Source organism: Lonchura striata, chromosome 19, assembly GCF_050655825.1.
Source record: "Lonchura striata isolate lonStrDom1 chromosome 19, ASM5065582v1, whole genome shotgun sequence".
NCBI lineage: Eukaryota > Metazoa > Chordata > Aves > Passeriformes > Estrildidae > Lonchura > Lonchura striata.
The window spans coordinates 3,329,662-3,354,188 of record NC_140721.1 but is presented as its reverse complement, the minus strand read 5'-3'; the positions used below and the strand labels follow the sequence as shown (position 1 = coordinate 3,354,188).

General features: G+C 50.8%; 1 protein-coding gene across 17 annotated transcripts in view; it reads left to right on the top strand.

The window, feature by feature from the left end:
* The window catches only part of RPH3AL (rabphilin 3A like (without C2 domains)), a 40,888-nt gene extending 23,664 nt beyond the window's left edge, over window positions 1-17,224 (top strand). For 7 of the 17 annotated variants that reach the window (XM_085557251.1, XM_085557250.1, XM_085557248.1 and 4 more), the window contains 3 exons: window positions 2,707-2,875; window positions 8,471-8,584; window positions 8,929-9,239. In XM_085557251.1, coding sequence (XP_085413377.1) covers window positions 2,707-2,875; window positions 8,471-8,584; window positions 8,929-9,137 — 492 coding nt within the window. In that variant the 3' untranslated portion in view covers window positions 9,138-9,239. The other 10 variants (XM_085557259.1, XM_085557260.1, XM_085557254.1 and 7 more) reach the window with 4 other exon arrangements.
* The last annotated feature ends 7,303 nt before the right edge of the window (window positions 17,225-24,527 follow it).

Genomic DNA, 24,527 nt, shown 5'->3' with positions numbered 1-24,527 from the left:
CAGAGCAGGATGTGATCCCTGGTCCTTTGAGATGGGCTGTGCTGCAAACCTGGAGGGGCAGAGGGACTGAATCCATCCAGGGGAGAGCATCTCGCTGCAGTTATTTTAGAGCTGATTTCAAAACAATTTCACTGCTGCCATAATAGGACCAAACTCTATTAGAAGCACCAATTTAAAGGGAATATGTATGCAGAGAATCAATTTTATAGTAGCATTACCACATCAGAGCTGGGTGTGTTGTGTCATTAACTCTTTCTGTAACGACTTGCTTTGGGGTAGTGAGAAACCTGGGGGTGACCAGCCTTTGTTCCAGCCATCCGTGCTGTGTCTGATTGGTTTTATGGTGTGTCTAAATTGGAGCTCGCCTGAAGATAATAGGTCTCTCCAGTGCTTCAAATTAAATTACAGATGTTGCAAGGTCTGTTCAGGGAGTGACTGGACCACAGGGCTGTTCCTCCCCGGCAGTTCATCCAGGGAAGGGGTGTGTGCACCAGATCCCCAGCGTGTGTCAGGGGTGGACAATTTCCAGCCCTGTCCCTGTTCTCCTGCTGTGCCCTGTGGATGCAGCTGCTCCCAAAGCCTCCAGCTTTCCTCAGGGACACCTGGGCTTGCCCAGCCTGCAGCTCCTGCAGGGCCACGTGTGCCTGAGCTCTGTGCAGAGATGTCTGCCCCACACTTCAAAATCTGCTGCATTTCCCGATTCTCAGCCAGCAGAGCCTGTTCCTGCAGGGTCCCTGTGCTGCTCTGCCATGTGCTGCTTGACAAGTGCTGTGAGTCCCCACGTGCCAGCAGAAGGGACAGGAGGAGCTGTGCCAGCCTGTGCCTTGCCCGCCTGGGTCACTTTGGCTGTTGGCACAGCGGAGAAGGAGCTGCTGAGGTGTCCTGCCTGCCAGACCCCCTCTGCAGAAGAACAACTTGCAGTCTTGGGGAAATTGGCTTCCCAGCTTCTTGCCTGGATGGCAGACTCACCCTCCTGCTGGTGGTTACCCAGCAGGAGAACGTTGGTGGAGCTGTAGGATGCTCTCACCTGCTGGTTTGTAGACCCTGCTGTGATGCACGAGCCTCCCCCTTGCACGTGTGCTGGGTCACAGCAGCGCTCTGCTTCCTTCTGCTGGGTGGATTTTTTAAAAAAAAACACATTTCCAGCTCCCCCTCTGCACTCAGATCACCTGCCCTTGGCTTTCAAGGCCCCAAACACAAAGATTTGAGCTCTTTTGGTGGTGCTGGGAACCAGGCAACCGTCAGTGTAGTGGTGCTGCTGCTGTCCTGCTTTTTCAATGTCAGATTTTGTCACTACAGGTGTCCTGAATGTCAGGTTTTGTCACTGCCCTCTGCTTTCATTAAGCTCTGAAGGCAAATTGCAAATGTGCTGCTGCAATTAGGGATAGCTGCATTTGCACCCACTGCCATCATGATGAAACTGTGTGTAAAATGCTTGGGGAACTTGGCGTGGGAACAATGATGATTTCTTTCACTCTGAGCAGAAGTGCAAGAAGTAAAAAATGATGTTTTTACTATGTTAACTTATTTTTGCCCTGGCTGTGTCATTAGCTCATTACCAGGCTGCTGGAAGGCACACAAGAATTAGGTTTGTAAGAGGCCATTTCTCCTTGTCTGAGCTGCCACCCTTCTCCCTTCCCCTGGCTTACAGCAGGCTTGATATTAAATATACTTAATAGAGTGCCTTCTTTATAAGCTGCATTAAAGCCAAATTGGAGAGGAGAGGCTGTTTTTCCAGCAGATATTACAGTTTAGTGCTCCAGGTCCATTTCCTGCTGCAGGTTCAGGTTATTTGAGTGTTGTTCTTGTTCTGGGGTTTTCAAGCTTGTTACACGACCCGGCTTGGCCTGAATTACTCTGTGGGATGAACACGGGGGTTGTGCTGTAGGTCCAGCATGAGGCAGAACTTCTGCCATCACCTTCTGCTCCTCCTTCCACCTGTACCTGCTGCTTCCTCACAGCTGGGATTTTTCAGCTGAAAAATCTGGGCTGGAAAGGAATTTGGGATCAGAGCGAGCAGCTAGGCTGAGCTTGGTGGGTGTGGAACCCAGGACATCCCTCTGGCTGTCTCGAGACCCTGGCGGGGGCTCAGAGACCTTGGCACAAAGTCAAAATCACCTGTGGCTTCGATTTTAGCCCGTGGGAAAAACTGCCAACTTTGTGTGAAGATTTACAGGTCGTAAGAGTTTGAGTTAATGTAACACAGGGTGGAAAAGTAGAATTTTGGGGTTTTTTAGAATGGGGTTCAGGAGGCAAGATGGAGGAATTTGGGAGTGTCTTGTCCTTCTTGTCCTCCAGCTTTCACTGTGATGGTGACACTTTTTATTGGTTTAGAGTAGAGACACACTGTCTAACGTAGGTGATGGGTATTGGGAATTAACTGTAAATAAAGTACATGTGGTTCATAGTATAAAATGTAGTATAAATAGTATAAAATAGTATAAAATGTGAACACTGCCCTAGAGGGCAGACAGAATGCTATAGACAACTTGCTAGAGAGAGCTCAGCAGGTCAGAGAAAGAATGTTATAGATAAGACAAAATAAACAAAGCAAAACTGACACATCTGGACTTCTTTGGCTGCGGGGCTGGGAGGAAAAGACTTTTTACAATCTTGGGGTCATCTTGACCACAGAACCCCGAGAGGTGGGGAGCTCATTTTGCTGTAACAACCCAGCTTAAGGTGTCCTGTCTGTGTCTCTGGCAGGTCTGGAAGAGGTCTGGGGCGTGGTTCTACAAAGGGCTGCCCAAGTTCGTGACGCCCTTGAGGAGCAGCAGCAAAGCCCTGGAGCTGCAGTGCCAGCCCTGGCAGGGCGAGGCGGCCGAGCCCGAGAGCCTCAGGAGCAGCCACTCCTTCACCTGGGCCAGGGGAAAAGGTTGGTTGTCTCTCCCAGGAAGCAGCTGGGAGAAGGAGCTGGCTTCTCCCGTTGCTTCCCAGCCATCAGGGAAGTTCTCTGCTAGAGGTGTGGTGTGTTTCCCACGTGGATGTTGGAGTTCCATGGTGTGGTGGTTTTTGGAGGATTCGCTGATGTTTAAGTGCAGGTCGGTGGCCCAGGTTAGCCCCAGCTCTCCTGGGCTGCCCATCCTTCAGCCCACCCCTGCTTTCCTGCATTCCTTGCTGTCGCTGTGGAGGCAGGATGGGAATGAGAAGACTGACTTAGAAAGCTGCTGAGAGTAAAACTCTGATTTATTCAAAATACACTGCTCTTTTATACAGAGCTTCCCAAGGATCAAATCTGTTGGTTCTGAAGTGAAAACAACACACACCATTGGTGCAAAGTGCTTGATGCACAGTGATAGAACTTCACTATAAACAATATGAACAACAAGAGAGATAAAGAATTATTTACATTCTTTCCCAGCTCTTTCCCAGACTTCTGCCTGGCTAGAAACTCTCAGTTTCTTTCTTTGACTGAATCTGAGTCCCGCAGCCACAGCCTGAGGAGCTGCTCCTGCTGAGCTCCAGGCATTGTGCCACTGGTGGACAGCACTCTGCAGCCAAGGCTGACCCAGGGCTGCTCTCATTCCCTCCCTCCTTGCTCCTCACTTCTGCTGCTCTGCTGGGCAGATTCCTCAAGTCACTGTGAGCTGAGGTAGGAATTGCTCTGCCAGCGTGTGAGCGCTGCAGAATCAGAGCTGCTGCCAGTCTGCTTTGATTCCCTTTCTCTCTGTGTGGATTAGCAGAACTGTCTGGCCTCTCCCCTTCTGTTTTTTGCTGTTAGATCCCCTCAGCTGGAGAAGACCTCTCGAGTGAAGCAGCTGCATGCACTCCTCCTCTTAGCAGAAGTGCAGGGGGAAATAACCTTTTAATAAAGAAACCTCAGGAGACTTGGGTTTACAAACCTGCTCTTCAGGGCCCAGCTAAGAAAGCACTCCCAGCCCTGCTGTAACTTCTGTAATTAAAGGAAAATTAGATCAACATTAGATGGTTGTGTTTCCCTCCAGGAGATGCTTGGAAGGAGTTATCTTAGCAGAGGGACTGATTGATGAAGTTGCATTTTGTTCATAGGTTAGAGAAAACATTAAGAGTTGAAGCTGTTGAGCCCAGACCTGGCCTGCTGCTCAGTTCAGCTTTTCAGCTGAGTTCTGTTTTTTTGGAGAAGGTTTCCCCATAAATACAGGCAGGAGCAGGGGAGGACAACAAAGTGACCTTTGGTAAGCTTTGATGTGGGTGGTGAGCTGCCTCCATCCCTGCTCTCTGATGTTTGTCTGGCTGCTGTTTTATAGGTTGGGTAATATTAATTTATGGCTTTATTTTCTGGTGCTTTCTTTCCCCGTTGCCCTTCTCTGTGAGGCTGCCTGTCCTCTGGCCAGCTTTCAGTGGGCACTGCAGGCTGTAATTCATCTCTGGAGCTGGAAGCTTGTGCATCTCCCCCCTCCTTTTACCTCCTTTGAAGCTGCCAGTGCTGGGACTCCTGCTGTTTGTCATCCCACAGCTCTGCCGTGGGCAGGGCAGCCTCCTTCCCCCGTGGAGATGTGGATCCATGATATTGCCACGGGGAACGTGCAGCTGGGGCTGGGCTGAGCTGCTTCCTGACAGCATTTGTCAGCTCACACCTTGTACACGCTCACCCAGACACGTCCCTGCAGCTCGGAGCACAACCCCGGAGCTTGTTGGGCAGGATGTTCCTGGGAATGAGCTCTGGCATTTAACACTCCTGCCTCTGACAGGCTGCTCTCCGTGGGCTTTGCATCATCCTGGCCAGCCCCTCTGATGTGCTGAAGGAGCTCTGCAGGGATTCAAGGCAGGTGGGGCCAGCCCAGCCCTGCCACAGCCCCTGGGCACCCTCCCTGCCAGGAGCTGCCATTCAGCAGAGATGGGACAAACTTCAGGTGTCCCTTTTTCCCCCTCAAAAGTGAGAGGTCACTGTCAGAACCTGGGAATTGGCTCCCACAGGCTTCCTTTTTCTTCCTCGAGGAAGAAAAGCCATCCCCACCAGGCAGAAGTTTTATTTTTGCACACCCAGTGTTTCTCCTGTGCTCACTGACACTGGGATTTGCTGGTGCCTTTTAGTTTTCCTGTTATAAACAAGCAGTTGCCATGGGAACCCTGCTATTAATTAAGGCACAAATGTATTGTCAGGAGGAGAATAGCAGCGATATTTCTTTTGCTGGGCAGCAGCTCTGCTCCATGTGCTGGAATGTGGGTGGGATTCTGCACTGGGTCAGGGGGAGGGAGCAAGAGCAGCAGGGCTTTCCTTATCCAGGCTCTGAGTCAGGAAAAACGTGGAAAGCAGCAGGCTGGAAAACAGAAGTGTGATCCCTGAGCTGCTGCACTGTTTGGCAGGAGGGCTGCCTGCTGCTCCCTGGGGGATTTTCCTGTTCCATCCCTGCTGCCAAGCAATGGGATGTGCCAGAGGCAGGGGGATGCAGTGGCCAGAGAGGGTTGTGCTGGGGGCCACCAAGGGGAGCACCCAACTTGTGCAGAAAATGCAACTCGAGCTGCTCCTGAATGGACAAGGCTGGCTCCAGCCACCTCTTCTTCCTTCCTGGAGGATCACAGGGTGTGATCTGGCACAGGAGCTGCCCTCAGTGCCTCTAACAATCCCCATCTTCTCTCACTTCCCCACCCGCAGTGATGTCCCCTCTCTGCTCCCCGTGCTTGCCAAAAACCTCACTGCCCTGCTCGGGGGCTGTGCTCACCTGGGCTGGTGCTGGAGCTGTGATTCCCAGGTGCTTTGCTGCTTTTGGCAGCTGCAGGTCGTGCCAAGGGCTGTGTGTGTGCCAGCCTGAGCCCTGCCCTGCAGCTTTTTTTTTCCCCCCAGTCAGCTGGAGATAGGGATAAATCTGTTCTCTCCTCTGAAGGAACAGCTGTCCAACAACTCCTATTGATATATCAGCAACTGCTGGAACACCAGATTTAATACTTCTGGGCTCTGGAAAGTGCCAGCAGAAGGTTTGGATGAAGGATTACCTGAAAGGAAGACTTTGGTGCAGTGAGTAAAATACACTCTTATTGGCAGCAGAGGAAATGAGAGCAGACAGGGCTGGTCCTGTGGTGCCTTTGAGTCATTAATATTTTCTTCCTCTTGTGCTGCTTCTCTCTGAGCTGCTGCATGGCAGCAGGACAGGCAGCTAAAGTCACCTCCACTGATTCAATGGGGCCCTCTCCAAATAAATCCTGGCTCCCAGCATTTTCAGAGGATTCATGGAGGAAGGAGCTGTTCTGAGGAAATGGGTTTTATGAATCCAGAAGAGAAAAAAAAAAAATAGATGATGACCAAGTGGAATAGGACTTCATTTTCTGCGAGAACTGAGCAACGAGATGGTCAGAATGAGTCTTGCAGCTGAGATTTGGATTGTATAGGGAAAAAAAACCCACTCTGGTATGTTTGGATTGTTTTTAACAGTGTTTATATAGAATTCCCCACCTCTCCCAGGGAGTTCTGAAGATGTTTTCCCTGAACCTGAAGTTCCCAGGTAGTAATGAAGATGTTTTTTAGACAAACCTTTGCTTTGAGGACTCTCAGCCAGCACTGCAGCCCCCCAACTTGTAAAGGAGCCTTTTTTCCCTGCCACAGCCCCTTTTCCTGCAGGGAAAGGCTGTGCAGGGTGTGTGTGAGGAGCTGCCTGCCAGGACAACTTCAATAATGCTTTGCAATAACGCTGGCTGCCACCTTTAATATCCTCAGAGACGTTAGCATTACTTGAGGTATTCATTCCTCCTTTTTTAAATGAAATATTTTGTGTAGTACAGATCCTTGAATGCAGGAGTGCCTGCAGAGGTGCTTGGCAGGAATATTTGACAACTCCTGCTCAGTGCAAGGGGAAGGATCCCCAAATTCCTGTCCTGGGGGGTGCTGAAGGGTTTGGGCTGACACAGAGGGATGAAGTGACAGCTCTGTGTTACCCCCTGGTTGTCACCTTGTTCCCCTGCACCCACGGCCCTGAGCTGGGGCAGCAGCGTGGGGTTTGTTCAGTCACAGAGAAAATCACTTCTCATGGCAGTGGGAGCTTCTGGAGACGTCCTATGGGTCTAAAATAAATCCTTGGGGCTTCCTTTTTCCACAGGTTGCAGTGTTCCCTACTTTACATCCCTCATGGGCTGCTTTGTACTTTTCACCAGGAGTTGTGACCTGCTGTTTGAAGGGGCTGCTGAGCTGGTCCCTGCCTGCTCAGATGGAGAAATGCTGTAGGTGCAATCCCTCAAACAAAAACCAGATTTTTTTTCTTTTTTTCTCATTCAGCCCCTCCTCCTCAGCTCCACCATTTCTGTTCTGAGATCAAACCACCACAAAAGCCCAGGAATTGGGAAAAACACTATTTTCATTTTACCCAGAGCAGCTGGCAGTCGAGTTATCTTTTACACTGGTATAAGCAGGAGAGGTGTTTGCATAATTGCATGGAAAAGTGGAAAGAACCTGCCAGTTTGGGGAGATGTGTCTGGCAAAATGAGGCTCCTTCAGCTCCTTTGGAAAATATGGGGAGTGGAAAGCAGCAGGAAAAGAGCCAGGATTCAGGAGGAAGAAAAACACAGGAAAAAAAAAAACAGTTTTGGAACAGAAGAAGAGTCTCCTTGAGGAAAGAAGTGACTCTTGCCTTTGGAACTTTGGGGATGTAGGAGTAACAAGAGTTTGCTGATGGGGATGATTGGATGTGCTCAGGATTTATCTGGTGTTTTCCTCTTAGACCCTGCCACACTTGAAATGCAGCTTGGAGGGAAACAACCCCTCTCCCCACATCACCCAGGGCTGCAGCCAGGACCCCTCCAGCTGCAGCTGAGCAGGAAGCAGCCCTGTGCCACCCCTTAGAGGCTGACTTTGTGTGGGAGGCAGTGAAATCAGGAGCAGGGGGCTTGCTGGGCTGCTGGCATGGGGCAGTGGGAGCAGAGCCCCGTGCCTGGAGCAGCAAGGAGTGGCTCAGGAGCAGCAAGAAGTGTCTCAGGAGAGCAAAGATTGGCTCAGGAGCAGCAAGGATTGGTTCAGGAGCAGCAAGGATTGGTTCAGGAGCAGCAAGGAGTGGCTCAGGAGCAGCAAGGAGTGTCTCAGGAAAGCAAAGATTGGCTCAGGAGCAGCAAGAAGTGTCTCAGGAGCAGCAAGAAGTGTCTCAGGAGAGCAAAGATTGGCTCAGGAGCAGCAAGAAGTGTCTCAGGAAAGCAAAGATTGGCTCAGGAGCAGCAAGAAGTGTCTCAGGAGCAGCAAGGAGTGGCTCAGGAGCAGCAAGGAGTGGCTCAGGAGCAGCCCCATGCTCCCAATCAGCTTTAGGAGAGAAGCTCTGGTGGTGTCTGCACTTTACAGAGTCGTAAATCATCTGCAAGGAGTAAAACCAAGTTATAAATCATCTGCAAGGAGTAAAACCACATCAGCTGTGGGGGAACTGCAGGTAGGGTCTCCTTTGGAGAGGGAGGACGTGAGCAGCAAGTCAGGGTTTGTTCCTGCTTTACTTGGATCCATCTGGCAGCTCTTTGGGAAGTGCTGTGAACATTGTGAATAACTGTCTCTCTCCTCTCCTCCCCCTGATCTTTCCTGCAGTGGTTTCCAGTGACAGCGAGAGCGACTCGGAGCTCAGTTCCTCCAGCCTGGATGACAAACCCGTCCCCGTGGGACTGAAAAGCTCTCAAGGGAGAAAGTTCCAAGCAGGAATGGGTGAGGAGTTCCTTGTGGCTGGAGGGTGGGAAGTGTAAAGTGTTTGGCTCCTGGCTCTCCTCCCCTCCTGGCTGTGCCAGGTGAGCTCTGAGCCTTTCCCACTAGGATTTCTCCCTGCCTCTTTCCATGGCCTGCAGCATGCCAGGAGCTGGGACCACCACATCCCTGGCCAGCTCCTCCCTCCTGGCTGGAAGCACTGGTGTTTCCTGGGGCAGAGCACAGGAGCTGGGGCTCCCCCTGCTCCTGAGGGCTCCAGGATGGAGCTGGAGCTGTTGCTGCTGCTGCAGGACCCGGCTCGGGGCGCACAGCCCTCCCTCAGCACCATCTCTGTCCTGTCCCTGCAGCACCCACCAGGGCACCCAGCCAGGCCAGCAGCAGAGCCCTGGGGACCCCCCAGCCTCCCCCGCTGTGGGGCAGCCACAGCAGCCTGGGCAGTGAGCAGGGCCCCGAGCTCAGCCCCGCAGAGAGCGGCCAGAGTGACCAAGCCTCGGACCGGCGCACCCCTGGTAAGCTGCACCCCCTCTCCAGGCACATCCCTGCCTTTTGGGGCTGAATTCCCTGCAAGCACAGCTTTCCCAGAGGATGCACACAAAGCTGTGGCCCTGGCATCACTTTTTCCCTGCTGCTTTTTTTTTTTTTTTTTTTTTTTTCCTTTTTGTACTGGCAGATGCTGTCGCATTGTCACACCTTCTTCCCTGAATGCAAAGCCTTTTCTACAACGTGAGTAATGGTCTGGGGTGGGAGCTGCCTGCACCCACGGCCAGGAGCACTCAGAGCCTGGGGCTGTGGCCCTGCAGAGCCCTGGAGCTCCTCTCTGTCCTGCAGAGCCAGCAGAACAGGCTGAGCTTCCCCCAGAGCAAAGCAAAGCCCAGCAGCTTTGTGAGACCAAGTAACATTTTTCCTGAAGTGAGGTTGCTCTTAAAGCCAAGCATGGCTCTTCCCAGAACTCTGCAGTGCAGAAGAAAGACACTTTTTCCCCCTCAAAAACCTCAGAACAATTAAGTGACTGGGAAAGCAGAGGCTGTTATCACACCTGAAGCAGCTGAAAGAGATGTAAATGTGTTCTCTCTGCACTTCCTACTAATTTAGTCACTAACCCCTCAAGTTATCATCCAGCCCTGCTCCTCCCCAAGCATTCCTGCCCTCTGAACTGCCTCTCCTGTTTTTCCTGAGCCTACTTGGTGCTGGGCATATTGAGGTATAAATTGGATTAGAGAGAGCAGGTTCATCCTTGAGTCGTGGTCCCCCTCCCTCCCTGCCCTTCCTGCTAAAAACAGGCAGCACAAAATTCCTCTGCTCTTCCCTCCCTCCCCAGCTTCCAAAGACTTGCAATTTTCCTTTCGTTTTTCACCTGGCAAACCAAACAAGTGATTCCTCTGCTCTGTCCTTCCTCCCCCTGGGTTAGAGCCTGCCCTGGGCTGGCTGGTTTGTGTTAAGCTGCCCTTGTGCAGGATTAGAGGCTGGATTCCTGCTGCCTGTGGGGAGGAGCTGCAGCTTGTCCTGAGGGATTGGAGTGGGTGGTGGTGGACAGCAGAGACCCTTTGGGTGCTGCCTCTGATGGATGGATGGATGGATGGATCCACTCCTGGACAGCGTGTTTGTACTCAGCATTTCTCTGCCTGCTCTTTGTGCCAGCTGCTGCCTGGTCATGACAGTGCAAACACTATTTCAGAGGCCAGAAAAACCCCAAAAAAACAAACCCAAAACCCTTTCTCCTGCTATAACCTCCATATGCAAAGCTTGGCACAAGGTGTCAGATCTTTCCAGTGGGATCTCCCCGTGTAGATGGGGGAGAGCTGAGGTGACAGGCAGCATGGGCAGATATTTAGATATTTAAAGAAGGAAAATTGCAGCACTCTCCTGAGCCCAGTTAAAGCTGGCCCTGAGATGCAGAGAGGATCCTGCTAAGGAATAGGCTAAGCCAGGTTGGCTGCCTAGGGAGTTTCTGTAAAGATCTTTATGATGCCTGGGGTCATTTATTTCTCAGTGTTCCTGCAGAATTAACTGCTTTGTTCAGACAAGAGCCCTGGGACAGGAGCTCCGTGGCTTCCCAAATCCAGGCAGGGAGGCAGGAAATCAGCAGTGAGTGCTTCAGTACAGTGGGTGCCTCTCTTTGCCCACAAACAGAGACTGTCTTGCTGCTGATATATTCAAGGAGTGATGGGTGCTGGATGTCAGGGCTGGCAAAACTCTTCCCAGCATCTCCCTGCCTGTGGGACAGCCCCCGAGCTCTGCCCTGCCCCAAAAGCAGAGCAGATCCTTCCTCATTTCACCTGCTGATCCCCAGCTGCAGAATGGGGCTGTTCAAAGATGATTTTCTGTGGTTCCTCTGCACCTTTAGAACACCCTGTCAGGAGCAATTTTTGCTCCATATTATCACCTTAGGTGTTGTTCCACCAGTGATTTTCTTTGCACTTCTTTTCTCGCCTCTGCTCTAACTCCGCTCTCAAGCGCGACTTCGCAGAGCATCCCGAAATCCCAGGCCACCTCCAGAGCAGGGAGCTGGGGACTGGTGCTGCCAAAGCAGCTGCTCTCACAGTCCTGAGCCCTTTCAGCCTGAAGGCCAAGCCAGCAGCAGGGTTTTGGCCAAGGGAAGACAAGGAGCTGTTCAGGAGAGGTTGGAGGTTTCCAGTGCGCTGCTCCAGCTCTGCCTGGGCTTTGCTGAGGCAGATAATGAAGCCTGGAGTTTGTCATAAAATGACTCATTGTCAGAGCTGGGTTGGGATTTAGGCAACCTCAGCCCATGAGCCAAAGTTTCAGAAGAGTGGTGAGTTGAGTGGCTGCCAATTTTATTGGGTTTTTTATGTATTTTTTTTACCACCTGCTCTCAAAGCCTTTCAGAATCCCCATTTTCTGAGGGGCTGGTTTGTTCCTCCTGCTTCTGAAGCTCCAGCTCCTGGAGGTGCCTGCTCTGACCTGATAGCTTTCAAGAGGAAGGTCACACACTCAATTGTCCTGAAGAATGTTTTATCCTAAAGAAAATTAAATTTGCACATATGGAGAAGCAGAGTTTTCCTTTTCCCTCTTGCTTGCTCCCAGCTAGGGCAGGTGACTCACCTTGTTCTGGCTGCACAGCTGATGCTGAGAGATGCCTTAAAAAAGAGCCAAATCCTCACTTGTGTTGATTATGACATTTTTATTAAGGAAAGGGAGTATTTAACAGAATGAAACAATGAAATAATCGATATCTTACAGTGGAGGGAGCCCAGGGAAAGCTTTTAATGCAGATAACAAATCCAAGCTTGGGCCTGCTGCAGGGGGTAAATTAAACCAAAGTCATCTCCCCTCAGATCAGCAGCAAGTTCTGCATTGATGGGTGCCACTGATGGGGTTCTCAGCATCTTCTGAGGGATTTGTCCCAGAAATGGTGAATCCTGCTGGCTGTTCCATCAGCAGCTGGCTGCTGGGGAATGGGGAACGAGCCTGGCACGGGCTGTGGGGCTGGAGAAAGCTCTGATTCCTGCTGGAACCAGGTCTGAGAGGCAGCCACGAGAGAAACTAATGAGAGAGTGCAAACCACAGCCTCCCCATCTCTGCCTGCCTGCCAATGTGTTGTCTAAATCATTAATACTTAAAGAGTGGTGCAGCAGCTGGCACTTGAACAGAGCCACGTTAACCAGGGCTGGGGGCTGAGCTGAGGGGTAAGAAATGTTCTGGTTTGCAAGCACGGGGTGAGAGCTGCTGGAAAGATGTCACCCAGTGTCACCAGGTCCAGCCTGAACCCTTCTCCTGCATCTCCTGGGTGCCTCCTTTATGCTGGGAGAGGCTGAGCAGGGCTGAGGGAGCTGGACAGGGAGTGCTGCTTCCAGCTCTCTTAATCTGGGGAGATTTATGCCCTGTCTTTCAGGAGCTGACTGGATTTAGAAATGAGGTGGTGTCTCTCTGTGGGCTCAGTGCCTCCCTGGCTGGGGTAGGCATCCACTTTTGCTCGTAAATATTCAAGCTGTTAATACATGAGCCAGGCAGAGCCATTCAGCGTTATTGTCGTGGCACGAAATTCTCTGGGCATCTTTGAAGTTAAAGCATTAACTTCTATTTTCACTTCCATTCTTCTTCTCAGATGTCTGCTTTGCTCCCTCAGGGACCCATGAGGAGGTAACATTTTGCATCAGTGGGTCTGACTACTCCATTCCATGTAGGAAGGAAAAAAAAAAAATGTCCTAACAGTAATTAGGCTCCAAATGAGGTAGTAATTTCTTTAATTACTTGCTTCGTGGCAGTCTTTGGGGAGTTGACTTTTGTTTTCCTGTGCTTGGTGAGAAAGTTGCTTAAGTGTTTTCAGACTTGTTCCTTGTCTGTGCGGATTTTCAGGGCTGGTTTTGCAGCAGGCTGGAAGAGGTGGGAAATCCCTGCCCCTCCTCCCTCTGCCTGCATTTAGGGCACAGTTTGGGAAGGACAGGGGGATCAGATAGGAAGGAAAGACCCTCACCCACACCCAGCCTCTCCCATCCAAGTCTCTGCTCCCTTCACATCAGATTTTGGGCACTGCTCTTTATCCCCATTAGCTCAGAGCTCACTAGAATTGAGTTTTCCTGCTGCCAAGGAGGATAAGTTGTCTGTCTTCCCCAAAGTGAAAAAATTGAATTGTGCCTTCATGGCTGAGGAGCTTTGAGCTGTCTCTGCCTCCTCATATCCACAGAGCACCAAGTGGTCCTGCTGTACTTATAAATAAAACATAGCTTTGGGTAGTGGCAGCATTAGGAAATTATTCAAGGTTTGCATTCCAGATACAATGCATTTGTAAATATGAACCTCAGGAGAAGCCTGTGCCCCCTTCCATGTTTGAGGGAATTAAAATATTTTCATCCTTGAGTGGTAGAAGCAAAACATTTTCAGCTCTTTCAAGCCCGCCTCGGAGTTAAGTGAATAAAGGCTCGAGTAACTAAAAAATAAATTACTTTCACTATTCCTGTAATTCTTTATGGAGTTTTAAATTGAAGGCTTCTTCCTTCAAAATAGAGGGACGACAAAGATTCATTCTCTCGGCTCTTTCACTCAATACATCAGGAAACAAGTCTGCTGCTGAGGATGAAACTCCTATTTTTGTGCCTTCTTTCCCACTGCAGAGGTGTGTGCTTTGGTCTTTGATCAAACAGCCTGCCTGGCCTCCTCTCCCCACCTCCTCAGACTCATTCTCTGCCCTCTGCAATGCATTTACCCCTCACGCTCCCAACCTGCCATTCAGCACTTGGCACAAAGCACCAAGGGCAAGAGCTGATGTCACCTTTGCAAACAAAGCAGGGAGGAAAGAGCAGGGGGAGTCAGCGAGAAGTGAAAAGCCTGGATTTTGGAGTCTGTAAACACAGAGAGGTTCTGTGGTTATCTTCCAACAGGGGTGTCAGGCAGCAGCCGTGGGGAGGAATTTGCTCTGGGAGCCTTGAACAATTCCCAGCTGGGATTCCCCTGTCCTTTCTCCAAGAGGAGCAGCAGGGTCCCAGCACAGCCTGAGCTTGGCCTGAAGGGATCAGCTCAGCTTTGTTCAGTCAGCAGGAGACCAAAATCTGGAGCAGAGCAGGTCCTGTGCCCATCTGCCAAAGGCCACGTCTGTGGCAGGCACGTTCTTCTCTCTCAGGGCTTTTTCATAGTGGAGCACAGAGGAAAGAAAAAGAAAACAATTTCTATTTCTGCTCCTTCTTTTTCCCATGTGCAATGTGTTTGGAGAATTGTTTACCTGGGGTGATGGCTTGGTTGGATTCTGGTGAGGATTGTTTGAGCCTGATGGCCAATCCAACCCACCTGGGGCTGGACAGAGAGAGGGTCACGAGTTGTGAGTTAGTTAAATATGGTAGTTAGAAAAGTAGGTTTGTAGTTTGAGTATCTCCTTTAAATAGTATATTAATGCATTATAGTATAGTCATAATAAAGAAATCCTTCAGCCTGGAGTCAGACATCAGCATTCTGCCCACCAGGCTCACCTGCATTTTCAAAACCCATCCTGCTGTGGCTCTGCCCAGCACAGGAGAGCAGCAGGGTCTCGTGGCAGCTCTGCTCTGCCACCCCTCAGAGCTGAGCTTTGCCTTTCTCTCTGACCTGGGGGGCACGTGCTGAAGGACCACTTCTAGCAGCACAGCTCCTCATTTCTCCTTCTTTCCACATTTCCTTCCCCTGGCTTTTCTTCCTTTAATCAAGTCTAATGGGCCCTGACTGCTGGACTAATGGTGCATAAAGATGTTCTCTTTATTATTTTTAGGAAGCTCTTAAAATGGCACTGAGCATGCAAAAGCGACGTGAAATAACTTGGTGGAATCTCTCCCCTTTGCTGCTTTCCAAACAAAACTTTTATTATTTACTTATTTAACTTTCATCCTTTTTTTTTTTTTTTTTTTTTTTGAAGGCAAACGACGAGTCCACACCAGAACACGACTCTGACGGGGGTGAAGATGGAGCTGCTTTTTCCTGGATCCAGCACTGCCATCCCTCAGATTCCACTCCAGACAGGAGCTGCTGCCAGTGGTGACTTTGTGATGCTCCCCCAAAGGCCCTGGTGGCACCTGGGGCTGTGACTTGCCCGTGGCTCCCGTGGGGAAGGTGCTCCTCGTGTCTGCTTGGAGTGAGTTTGGAGGGGGCATCAGGAGCCAGAAGTTCCTGGTGAACCTGCTGAAGTTGTGCTCCCGTTCCCTCCCTCTCTGCTCGGGGTAAAGGAACACTCCAAGGAGTTTGCTGTGATTTTTGTCACTCCTCTTGGCCCTGTGCTGGCTGGTGGCAGGCTGGGGGTCAGGGGAGGTTTGTGTTTGCTGCAGCTCCTGGGGGAACACACCCAGCTGGCTGCCTGTCAGTACCCAAATTGGATGAAAGCTTTCAAATGACTTCATCTTGTCAAGCTCTGCAGATTCCCCTCCCACGTGCACACCTTACATGAGCAAGGGCCTTTCTTTTGCCTTTTTCCTGGAAGTCTTGATCATCTGGCTGACTCTGGTGGTGTCATCATGAGTCAGGCTGCTGAAAACTGCATGCCCTGGTCCTGCTTATCCTCCAGAATGGACAGTTTCCCTCTAAGGCCTGACAGATGGGAAAAATCAAATTACCTCACATCTCTAGAGCAATTACATCTTTGAAGACCTGAACAAAACCCACACTGGGAGTCTGTGGATTTTATTAAATGCTTTGGAGCTGACCTGTCTATTATGAAGAAACAAAGGATTCCAAAAAGTTCCCTCTGAAATCACGGAGTTAAAGGCAATTTGTGGCCATTAATGTCAGCCTTTTCCCTCGGTTATTTCTCTTTTGTTCTGTTTTCCTTTGCTCCGGGCACTTTGTGTGCATGTAGTGTGTGTTCTTACAAATGGCTGCATATGAAGATAAATGAGATTGGGTGCTGGAACACTCGGGCAGGAGATTGGAAATCAATCCCTGACTTGCTTTTCAGAAGAGCATGGCCCAACAGAGGGCCATCCCCTCACTGCTCCCCCAGTTCATGTGCTGTGGCGGGGTGCTGGTGGAATGCTTCCAGCCCTTCCTCTGACATCTCCTCCTGCCCTTTTACAAATAGACACAAAACCTTTGGGCCCCCTGGGATGGCAGAAAAAGGAATCACTGAGTGTGGAGTACACACCATCAGTGTTGGAGAGGGCAAGGGATGAGGTTGTTCTCCCCTGAGGGATGTTTTATGGCATGCTCTGTTGTTAACCTGGCCATTAACTGCATCTGTGGAATGGGTAATGCCAAAACCATCAGCTGTGTCTGAAAAAGTAACTCCAGCTGTCAGCTTTTGCTGCAATAGTGGTGTGGTTTCAGAGCTGTTTCTTCTGAGAGCTGTAGGGTCTTCAATTCCCAGTGTGTTTAGGCACCACAAAGAGTTCTGGTTTGCCTTGAAGCTTTTGACAGTCCAAGTGAGGCTTGTCTTGCTCATTACTGCAGTAATTTGGCCTGCCAGCCAAAGTTAAATCTACAGCAGGGGGAGAAGGAAGAAGACTTTTAGGAATTGACTCTGTTTTCTTTAAACCTGTTACTTTCTCATCACCAGCTCTACACTGAGCTGGAAAGAGCTTTGAAAATGGGAGTGTCATTTCTGACTCTCCTTGAGTCACTGCAGGGCAGGCAGGTCACTCGTGTCCCCATTCCCACTCTCATTTCCCACTCTGGGAGGTGCCAGCTCTGCCCAGGAGCCTGGGAATCCCTGCTGGGCCACTGTGAGGCATGAGCTTGATTTTTAACTGAGGCCAGCTTTTATAAAACCCTCTCAGAGATAAATTTGGCATTGCTCTGGTGCTAGTGAGACTGGAAACTTTCTTACCTGTACATTTTAACTCCATGGGGTAATTCCACCTGAGTTCAAACCAGAATTGTTCAATCAGCTGTGGAAAGACTCCTCTTGGATTGAGGGAAGGATCTGGACAATGTGATCCAGGCACAACTGAATGTGATAGAGGAACATCTGTAGCTCTGTGCACTATTTTATTTTGAAGACCGCTTTTCCCTTTGTGGTGATTCTCTTGGTTGTGTTTTGTAGCTTTTGTTGGAATATTATCCTAAACCCGTACCTGTCTTTTGGGCCAGCTCAATGTGAGCAAGAAGAGCTCAGTGAATGTGCTTAGTCTGCTCTGGTCATTTGTGTTTATTATTTTCTTGTTCTTATCTCCATCCCTCACAACTTTTATGTGGTGTTTTACTACTGGAAACAATAAAGCTTTTGCTCAGTAACAGCTCCTTGCCATTTGTGAAACAGTAAAAAAGCTTTTTTTGTAGATACTCTCCAAATCCTCCAGCAAGGCAAGACAATCACCCAGCCAGTGGAATTGTGCTTCATGTGGCTGGGCTGTAATTGAATCCTGCACTTGAAAGTCACCTTTTGTCTTGTCCCCTCCCCTGTGCCTCGCTGGCAGGGGCACAGATCTGCTCCTCAGCCCCTCCGTGGAGCTTTTCCACGCTGCAACCAAGACCCACAAAGCAGCAGCAATTGTCCTTTTGTCACTTGCTGTCCCCACAGCCTCCCGAGGCTCTCTGACAAGCGGGGTCCATTCAGCTTGGCCCACCAAGAAGTGTCTCCGTGTCTCCTCGTTGTTGGCCGAGCTCGCACAGCCCTGCCTCTCCTGCTCCCCCAGCATTCAGCCTCAAGGTTTCAAGCAGCTTTTTAATCTTGGTTTTGCTTTCCCCCACCCCCCCCGGCTCTGAAAGCACCTCGGTAATTAATTGCTGTTGGGATTGTTCTGTTGGGGAGCTGCCACCAGGCCGAGGATGGAGCGTGTCAAGGACTCGGCAGCTCTTGTGCTGCTGCTTCCCTCCCTGCTTGCCATGACAACAGCCAGCAGATGGGAGAGTCAGCTGTGGGATCTCTGCCCGTGGCTTGCCGAGCTCCCCTGGCTGCTTTTTACACTTCATTTTGGGAGGGGAGGGCAGTGCTTCCCCTACCAGAGCACATCCAAAGCGAATGGGCAACCAGCTGGTGTTTGGGCAGCGTGGTGCTGAGCCTGGAGAGCCAGCAGGAGGGCTTGGACAGTGAGACAAACTGGCAAACAACCTCTGGGGCTCATCTGCGAGACTGAGCTTGGCAGCAGTAGCTCCCCTGCCCTCCCAGAAGTTGTTTTCTTCAAGGGGAGAGGGCTGGTGGTGTCTCAGCAGCTCCCCTCTCCCTTTTCTCCCTCCTCACCTTGCTCTCCAGCCTGCTCTGCGGGTGTCTGGGATGGGCAGGCAGTTTTTGGAAGGGCTGATGCTGCTCTCACACAATGAGATGTTCAGCAGGTGATGGGTCAGCACCTTGTGGGATGCTTCCATCCTGAGCTGCTCATCCAGAGTCCTCCCTGACCATTTCCTCTGGCAGCAGCATGTCCAGGTGCTGCTGGAATTGCACCAGGTGAGGCTCCTGCCTTTACTCCATGGCAGAACAGACAGGAGCACCATGTCACCTGTAATAAATGAAAAGGTCTTTGTCCATCAAAATGATGAGAATTTGAACTGAGTAGGGAATGCAACTAGCATAGAAGACTTTAACTAATTATATACAAGTTAACTTTTAGGCCAAGGACAATCTGCAAGGAAGATGAGGAGCCTTCATTCCTAGGACCACCAAGGGCAGAACAAAAGACCCCTAAGCAACCAATTGCACCGGTGCATTGAGAGAAAATATGTCAACTGGAAAAAAAAAAGGACTATAAAAACAAAAAGGACAAAGGGGGAAGGTGCACCGTGGCAGAGCAGAGGCTCCCCAGCTGCCCAGCGCTGTTCTTTTGCTTAATAATTCTTGTTAATTGATTTATCTATAATTAGGCTCCCCAGTTGAATTTGTCCATAACATCACCTCCTCCCACTTACCAGCCTGGTGACTTGCTGCTAATCAGAGCCTGATCAGGAGAGGGTGCTGGCAGAGACACCTCCCCAGGTGTGACTGACCTGTGATTTCAGAGCTGACAAATTCCCACAGCACCCTGGCTGCTTTTAGTGCTTTGTGATGATACAAATCTGTTCCAGCTCTGCTGTCCCATCCCGTGGGAGCAGCCCTGGGGTGTGGAACTGCCCTGGTCTCAGGTTTTGGGACTGGATTTGGGAGCTGGGTGAGGACATCACACCTCTGAGACTGGTCCTAACAGCCCTGCACTGCTGCTGGGTGTTTCAGAGACTCATCCTCGAAAGAATTCCCAGACTGGTCCATCCCCAGCTCCTGGGACAGCAGCTGGATCACCCAGAGCCCAGCATTCTTTATTTCTCAGCTGGTGAAGCCAAGCCCAAGAAAATCTCCGTGACCAGCTGAGCCCCACTGAGGGAGAGCAGGGGCAGGAGGAGCAGCTGACAGGAGAGACTTTCATCTTCAAATGGCACTCGTGCAAAATTCAACCCCTCCAAGCAATCACACCGTGGCCGTTCAAATGGTGCCTTGGAGGAAAGAAAAAAAAAAACCAAAATAAACTGAGAAATGCAAATGAGGGATGTAAATCTTCCAGTACCTGTTTAATTAGCATCATTCAGCAGCCTTGATGTGGTAAGTGCTGAGGAGGAAACTTGCCAAATTCCCCCAGTTTTGATAGAGGGTGACTTGTTCTCTTTGAATTTCCACCTTGTGATTGTTTTTCTGTACTTGCCAGAGTTGCTGTGCTGCCTGTAGCATCAGCAATTGGCTCTTGTGTCCTGGGCATCTTGGCATGGAATTTATTCGCGTGATAAATAAGAATATCCCAGTGAGGGTGTGGGTTGGGGAGTTCCTGAGCTTTTGTTTCTCCCTCACCCCTGCCCATCCCAGTTCTCTGGTGCTAATTGGTACCACATGGATATTTTGCACACTGATAATGTTGGTGGTGGAATTGCAGGTGAGGCTTTCCCCGAGGTGCTGCCTTGCCGGGTTTGCATCCCCCTGGCAGGCTCTGGATGCTGCTGTTCCCAGCTCTGTTCCTGACCTGTCACCGTGGGAGATGCTGGCTTTGGGATGATGGAGCTCTTGGAGAGGATAAACAATAACGTTGCTACACCCAAACAATGCCTTTCACTTCCCTCCTTTCTTTTGCTGTCGGTTCCCCATTCAAGCTTAATAAGATCAGTGCAGATAATTTCTGCATTCGTGCAAAACATCATTTTCCCTCCTGTGCTCTGCCAGCTGCACTGCAGTGGGGAAGGCAAATTCAGGCTTTTTTCTGCTTGGTTCTGAATGGGGGCATCTGTTCCTCGAAGATAGGGAAAGGAGGGTGGAAGGGCTGGAAGGGGAGAGTAGAAATCAGATGCAGCCTGGTACATCACCTCTGTGCAGAGGCAAGCCTGCAGGAGTCAGATTTTTGCAGCACAGGCTCAGTCCTGATGTATTTTGGAGGTGAGTGAGACACCAGCGTGGGGGAGAGGCAGAAAAGGGGTTTTGCTTAAAGGGTCAATCATATTTATAAGGTTTTCTCATTTCATCTTCCCCAACAGGTCAGCACAGCCACCCCACGGTGGGGCAGGGATGCCCCAGGGAGCTCAGCCCCACCGTGACCAAGGTCTGGGGTGGGTCCTGCTCCTCCCCAGCTGGAAATCAATCACTCCTGCCTGGCTCCCTGGGCTCTGTCCCTGTTGGAACTCAAAATGTCCCTCAGGCATTTTTAGAGGTTCCAGGCCTTGGTCAGGAGCATTTTAGAGCCTGGCAGGCAGCTGCAAACAGCTGTGATTTTGGGTTTGAGCCATGGGACGAGTTACCAACTTTGGAGGTGGAACAAGCAGTCACAAAGGGTTAGATAGTATAGTAAAAGTAGTTACAAAATAGAGGGGAAAATCTTTTAGTATTGTACAGGGGGGTTTTAGCACCTGTCCAGGGGGGTTTTACTTTGTACATGGGGGTCAGAAGTTCTAAGATGGAGGAAAGTGGGCTGATCCTGTTCTTCCTCCTTCTTTTTCCTTACCTCCATGTTCTTGGTGATGTTGGCACTCACGGATTGGTTTAGAGTAGAAAAGCACTTTGTAATACAGGTAGTAGGTATTGGGGGAAAACTATAAACATGGAACATGTAATATATCATATAAAAGAGAGCAGCAGCCCTGGGTGGGGAGAGAAGAAGAGGACAGCAGACAGAGAGGATGTCAGGGTGTGTGTGTGCCTCTGCCTGAGCTGTGAGCAAACCACTGCAGCCAGAGAAGAAAATCTTTTAGATAACTCACAATAAACTGCCTTGAGACTGAACAGCAAGAGCCTGCACAGTTTTTCTTTGGAAGCTCGGGTTGGAGGAGAGACTTTTCCACCACACGAGACCCCAGAGCAAGCCCGGGGTTCTCACATGTCCCCACCTGTGCCAGCTCCTGCAGCCCTGACCCTGCACCCCACATCCCCCAGGACCCCCAGCCTGGGCAGATGCAGGCCTAGAGCTGCTGTGCAGCAGCAGGACTCATTCACTGAGCTTCCTTTCCTCCCTCCTCCCTCTTTTGGAGGCCGGAGGGGCGAGGAGAGGCAAAAAGGAGTTGAATTTTCTCCTGTTAGCTGGTGTGTCCAGCTGTGACAAACACCCCAGTGGCCCCCAGGCAGCGTCCCATCGATGTTTGCAGGGCTCTGCCCCAGCCCAGGTCCCGGCAGGGATGCTCCAGCACTTCCCTCCTCCTGCTGCCCTGATTTTGGGCTCCTGCCTCTTTGCCATCAGGCATTAGCAGCTGCCTTTGGCACCTGATGGCACAGGCAGCTGCAAGCGTGTTCTTCCTCCAAAGCAGGAGTTTTTCAGCCAGAAATTCTGCTGCTGTCCCTCCTGTGGAGATGAGAGTCCCCCCAACCCCTCTGCTGGGTTTGTTTCTGTTTTGTGAGTCCAAAAGTTTCTGGATATGAACAGCTTTGGAGTGAAATCCACTTAAAATAAGGATAAAAGTTTCCCAGAGGGTCTTGACATGGCTTTTAGGAGGGAGGACGTGCCCATTTAACAGCCTGAGGGGCTGAAGCACAGATGTGCTAAATGCCAGGTTTTGAAGCTATGCTGGGAGTGGAAATGTGGTGGGTGGGGGCCAGGCTGCCTTCCTCACCTTCCTCAGAACAGAGCTGGGCTCTGAATCCAATCCCCCAGGCTTGGATTCACCCAAGTGAGCAGCTCCTTAATGCTCCTTTCCTTTCCAGCTTCTTCAGGAGAGGAAGCAGCAGCTGTGGGTTGGTTTGGGTGAGCAGACCCTGGAAACACCCTTTGAGCTTTTATCCGCGTGGCAGCATCCTTGTGTGCACCAGAACAGGGGAGAGAGGGCTGCTCCAGCTCTCAGCACCCCAGGGAAAACTTCCCAGCTGGAATCCCTGCAGGATGTGCTGCTGATGGGTTCAGGTAGGTTTAATCCCAAAGGCACTTTGGGGTCTTTAGCTCTTTGCATTTGCAGAGATAAATCCCTGTAATTGCAGCCTTGTGGTTACCCTGAGCCTGGATGGAAATGGTTTGGACACCCCAGGGCTGGTCCTGCTGTCAGTTTGGCCTTCCTTTGGAAGAAAGCAGCAGCAATTTTTGGGGTTGGAGGTGCCTGGGAGTGAGTGTGCAGCTGCTGCTCCCTCCCAAATCCTCATTCCCGGGGTTGTGAAGGGATGTGGTGACTCCCTGAGCTCCAGGAAAGGACTCAGGGACACACGGCCAGGCAGCTGCCACCTCTCAGCCTGTAACTTTGTGGCTGGGCTGCAGGACTTTGTGCTCAGATATTACTGCACTCTTTTAATGCTGGAGCAGGTTCTGCTGTGGAGCCCAGGAGGGGGAACTGCTGATTTCTCACAGCTCTATAAACCTGATGTTGCCACCAAATTGTTGTGATGCTGCTTTGAAGGGATTTTTGCCTTTCCGTGGTTGCACAGTCTATACTTCTAAGCTAAGAAATCAAGAATCAAATAATTGAATCTCCCTCCCCCTTTTCCTGTAAAATCAAGCAATTGAATCAAAGGGCACGTGATTTGAAAAGACAGAGAAAGGAGTTCATTTTGGGTTTCCTTTATTGGCCTCTTAAATTCTGAGCTTTGCAGCCTGCTGGGAGTGTTTCATCGATCCCTTTTCACAGCTGTGAGTAGGATGGACTGAACTGCCCCTTATCCTGGGACCTGGGAGGCAGCAGGAGCTTGAGGGAGCTGGGGAGGGACAACTGAGGCTGGGTGACCCCAGTGCTGAGGCTGGGGGTGGATAAGGGCTATAATGAGGTGTGAGGAACACCTCGAGGAGGGAAAATGTTGCTGTTTGTCAGCACCTTGAGTGTGGGAGTCCAGAGCTTCCCTCTGGCTGCCCTGGTCAGGAACCCATGGACAGAGATCACAGACAGTGTCTCTGTACAGAGCCCCCAGAGACACTGTCTGTGATCTCTGTCCATGGAAAAGAGCTTTCAATTTACAGGATGAATTACCAGCTCTGAGTGTTTGATATAAGTAATAATTAAGTGTGGCATGGGTGAAAAAGTAAAATTTTAGGATTCTAGATAAGGGGCCCAAAGGGGACAAGATGGAGGAAATTTGGTGTGCCTTGTCCTTTTTCTCCTTCTTCATGCCCTCCATGTCTCACTGTGGTGTTGGCATTTTTCTGTTGGTTCAGGCTGGGGACACACTGTCCAACGTAGGTGACAGATATTGGCACGTTCTTGTAAATGCAGCCCAGGGAGTTTCTGGTATTTAATGTTTGTCACATCCCACTGAGGGCAGAGCCCCACACGCTGCCCTGCAGGACAGAGCTGGGCAGGGCAGCAGAACATGGTAGAGATAAACAGAATAAACAACCTGGAAACCAGCACAGACCAATTATGGCTTCTGCTTTGGCAGGGGGCTGACAGACAGAGACTTTTTACAATCTCGGGGTCATCAATACCTCAGATTCCGACACCTGAGTGCTTTGGGATCACCCCTGGCAGCAGGAGATGCCCCCGGGGTGGAGCTGCCAATGGCCCGTGGCCGGTCAGCCGGGGAAGCCGCTGGGGATGCGGCTTCATCGGGATGCAAATGGATGTAAATTCATGTCAACATCTGTCTCCGTGCAGGTAGCAGCTCGTGCCCGAATGATGCAAATGTTCTAATCCAAAAAGGCTAATGTCATGATCACCCAGCAGCTTCCCTGCCTCTTACACCCATCACTGCTAACAGGACTGTGCTGAGCTTTCCAGCATCCCTGGAGCCACTCTGGGCAGGGAAGAGGACATCCAGGGTGTGGTGGCACCAGGAAGGAGCCTTCACCTGGCCAAGGTGCCAGCTGGCTGCCAGGCTCTCCTGGAGGCCCTTGCTCGCAGGAGGAGAGCTGGAGCAGATTTCCCAGCTCTGCCCAGCAGCCAGAGCAGTTTCTCAGCATCCGTGCTGTGATCAGATGATGAGCAGGGCTAGCAGGGCCATCTAGTGACTCCTCTGGCTGCTCAGCGACCCCCCCTCAGCGGCGATCATTTTAAAGTTTGCATTTGGAGCAATGCCACCTCTCCCTCTGGCTCCCATCATTTCAGCTGGTGGGCATTCCTTGCTCCAAAGTTTTGTTTTCCCTGCATCACCACAGAGCTGGAAAACTCTTGGGCTCCCCTGCAGTGGAGAGGAACTTTGTCCTGAGTCGGGTGACATAAGGTCAGGCAGTGAATAGCCCGTGGCTCT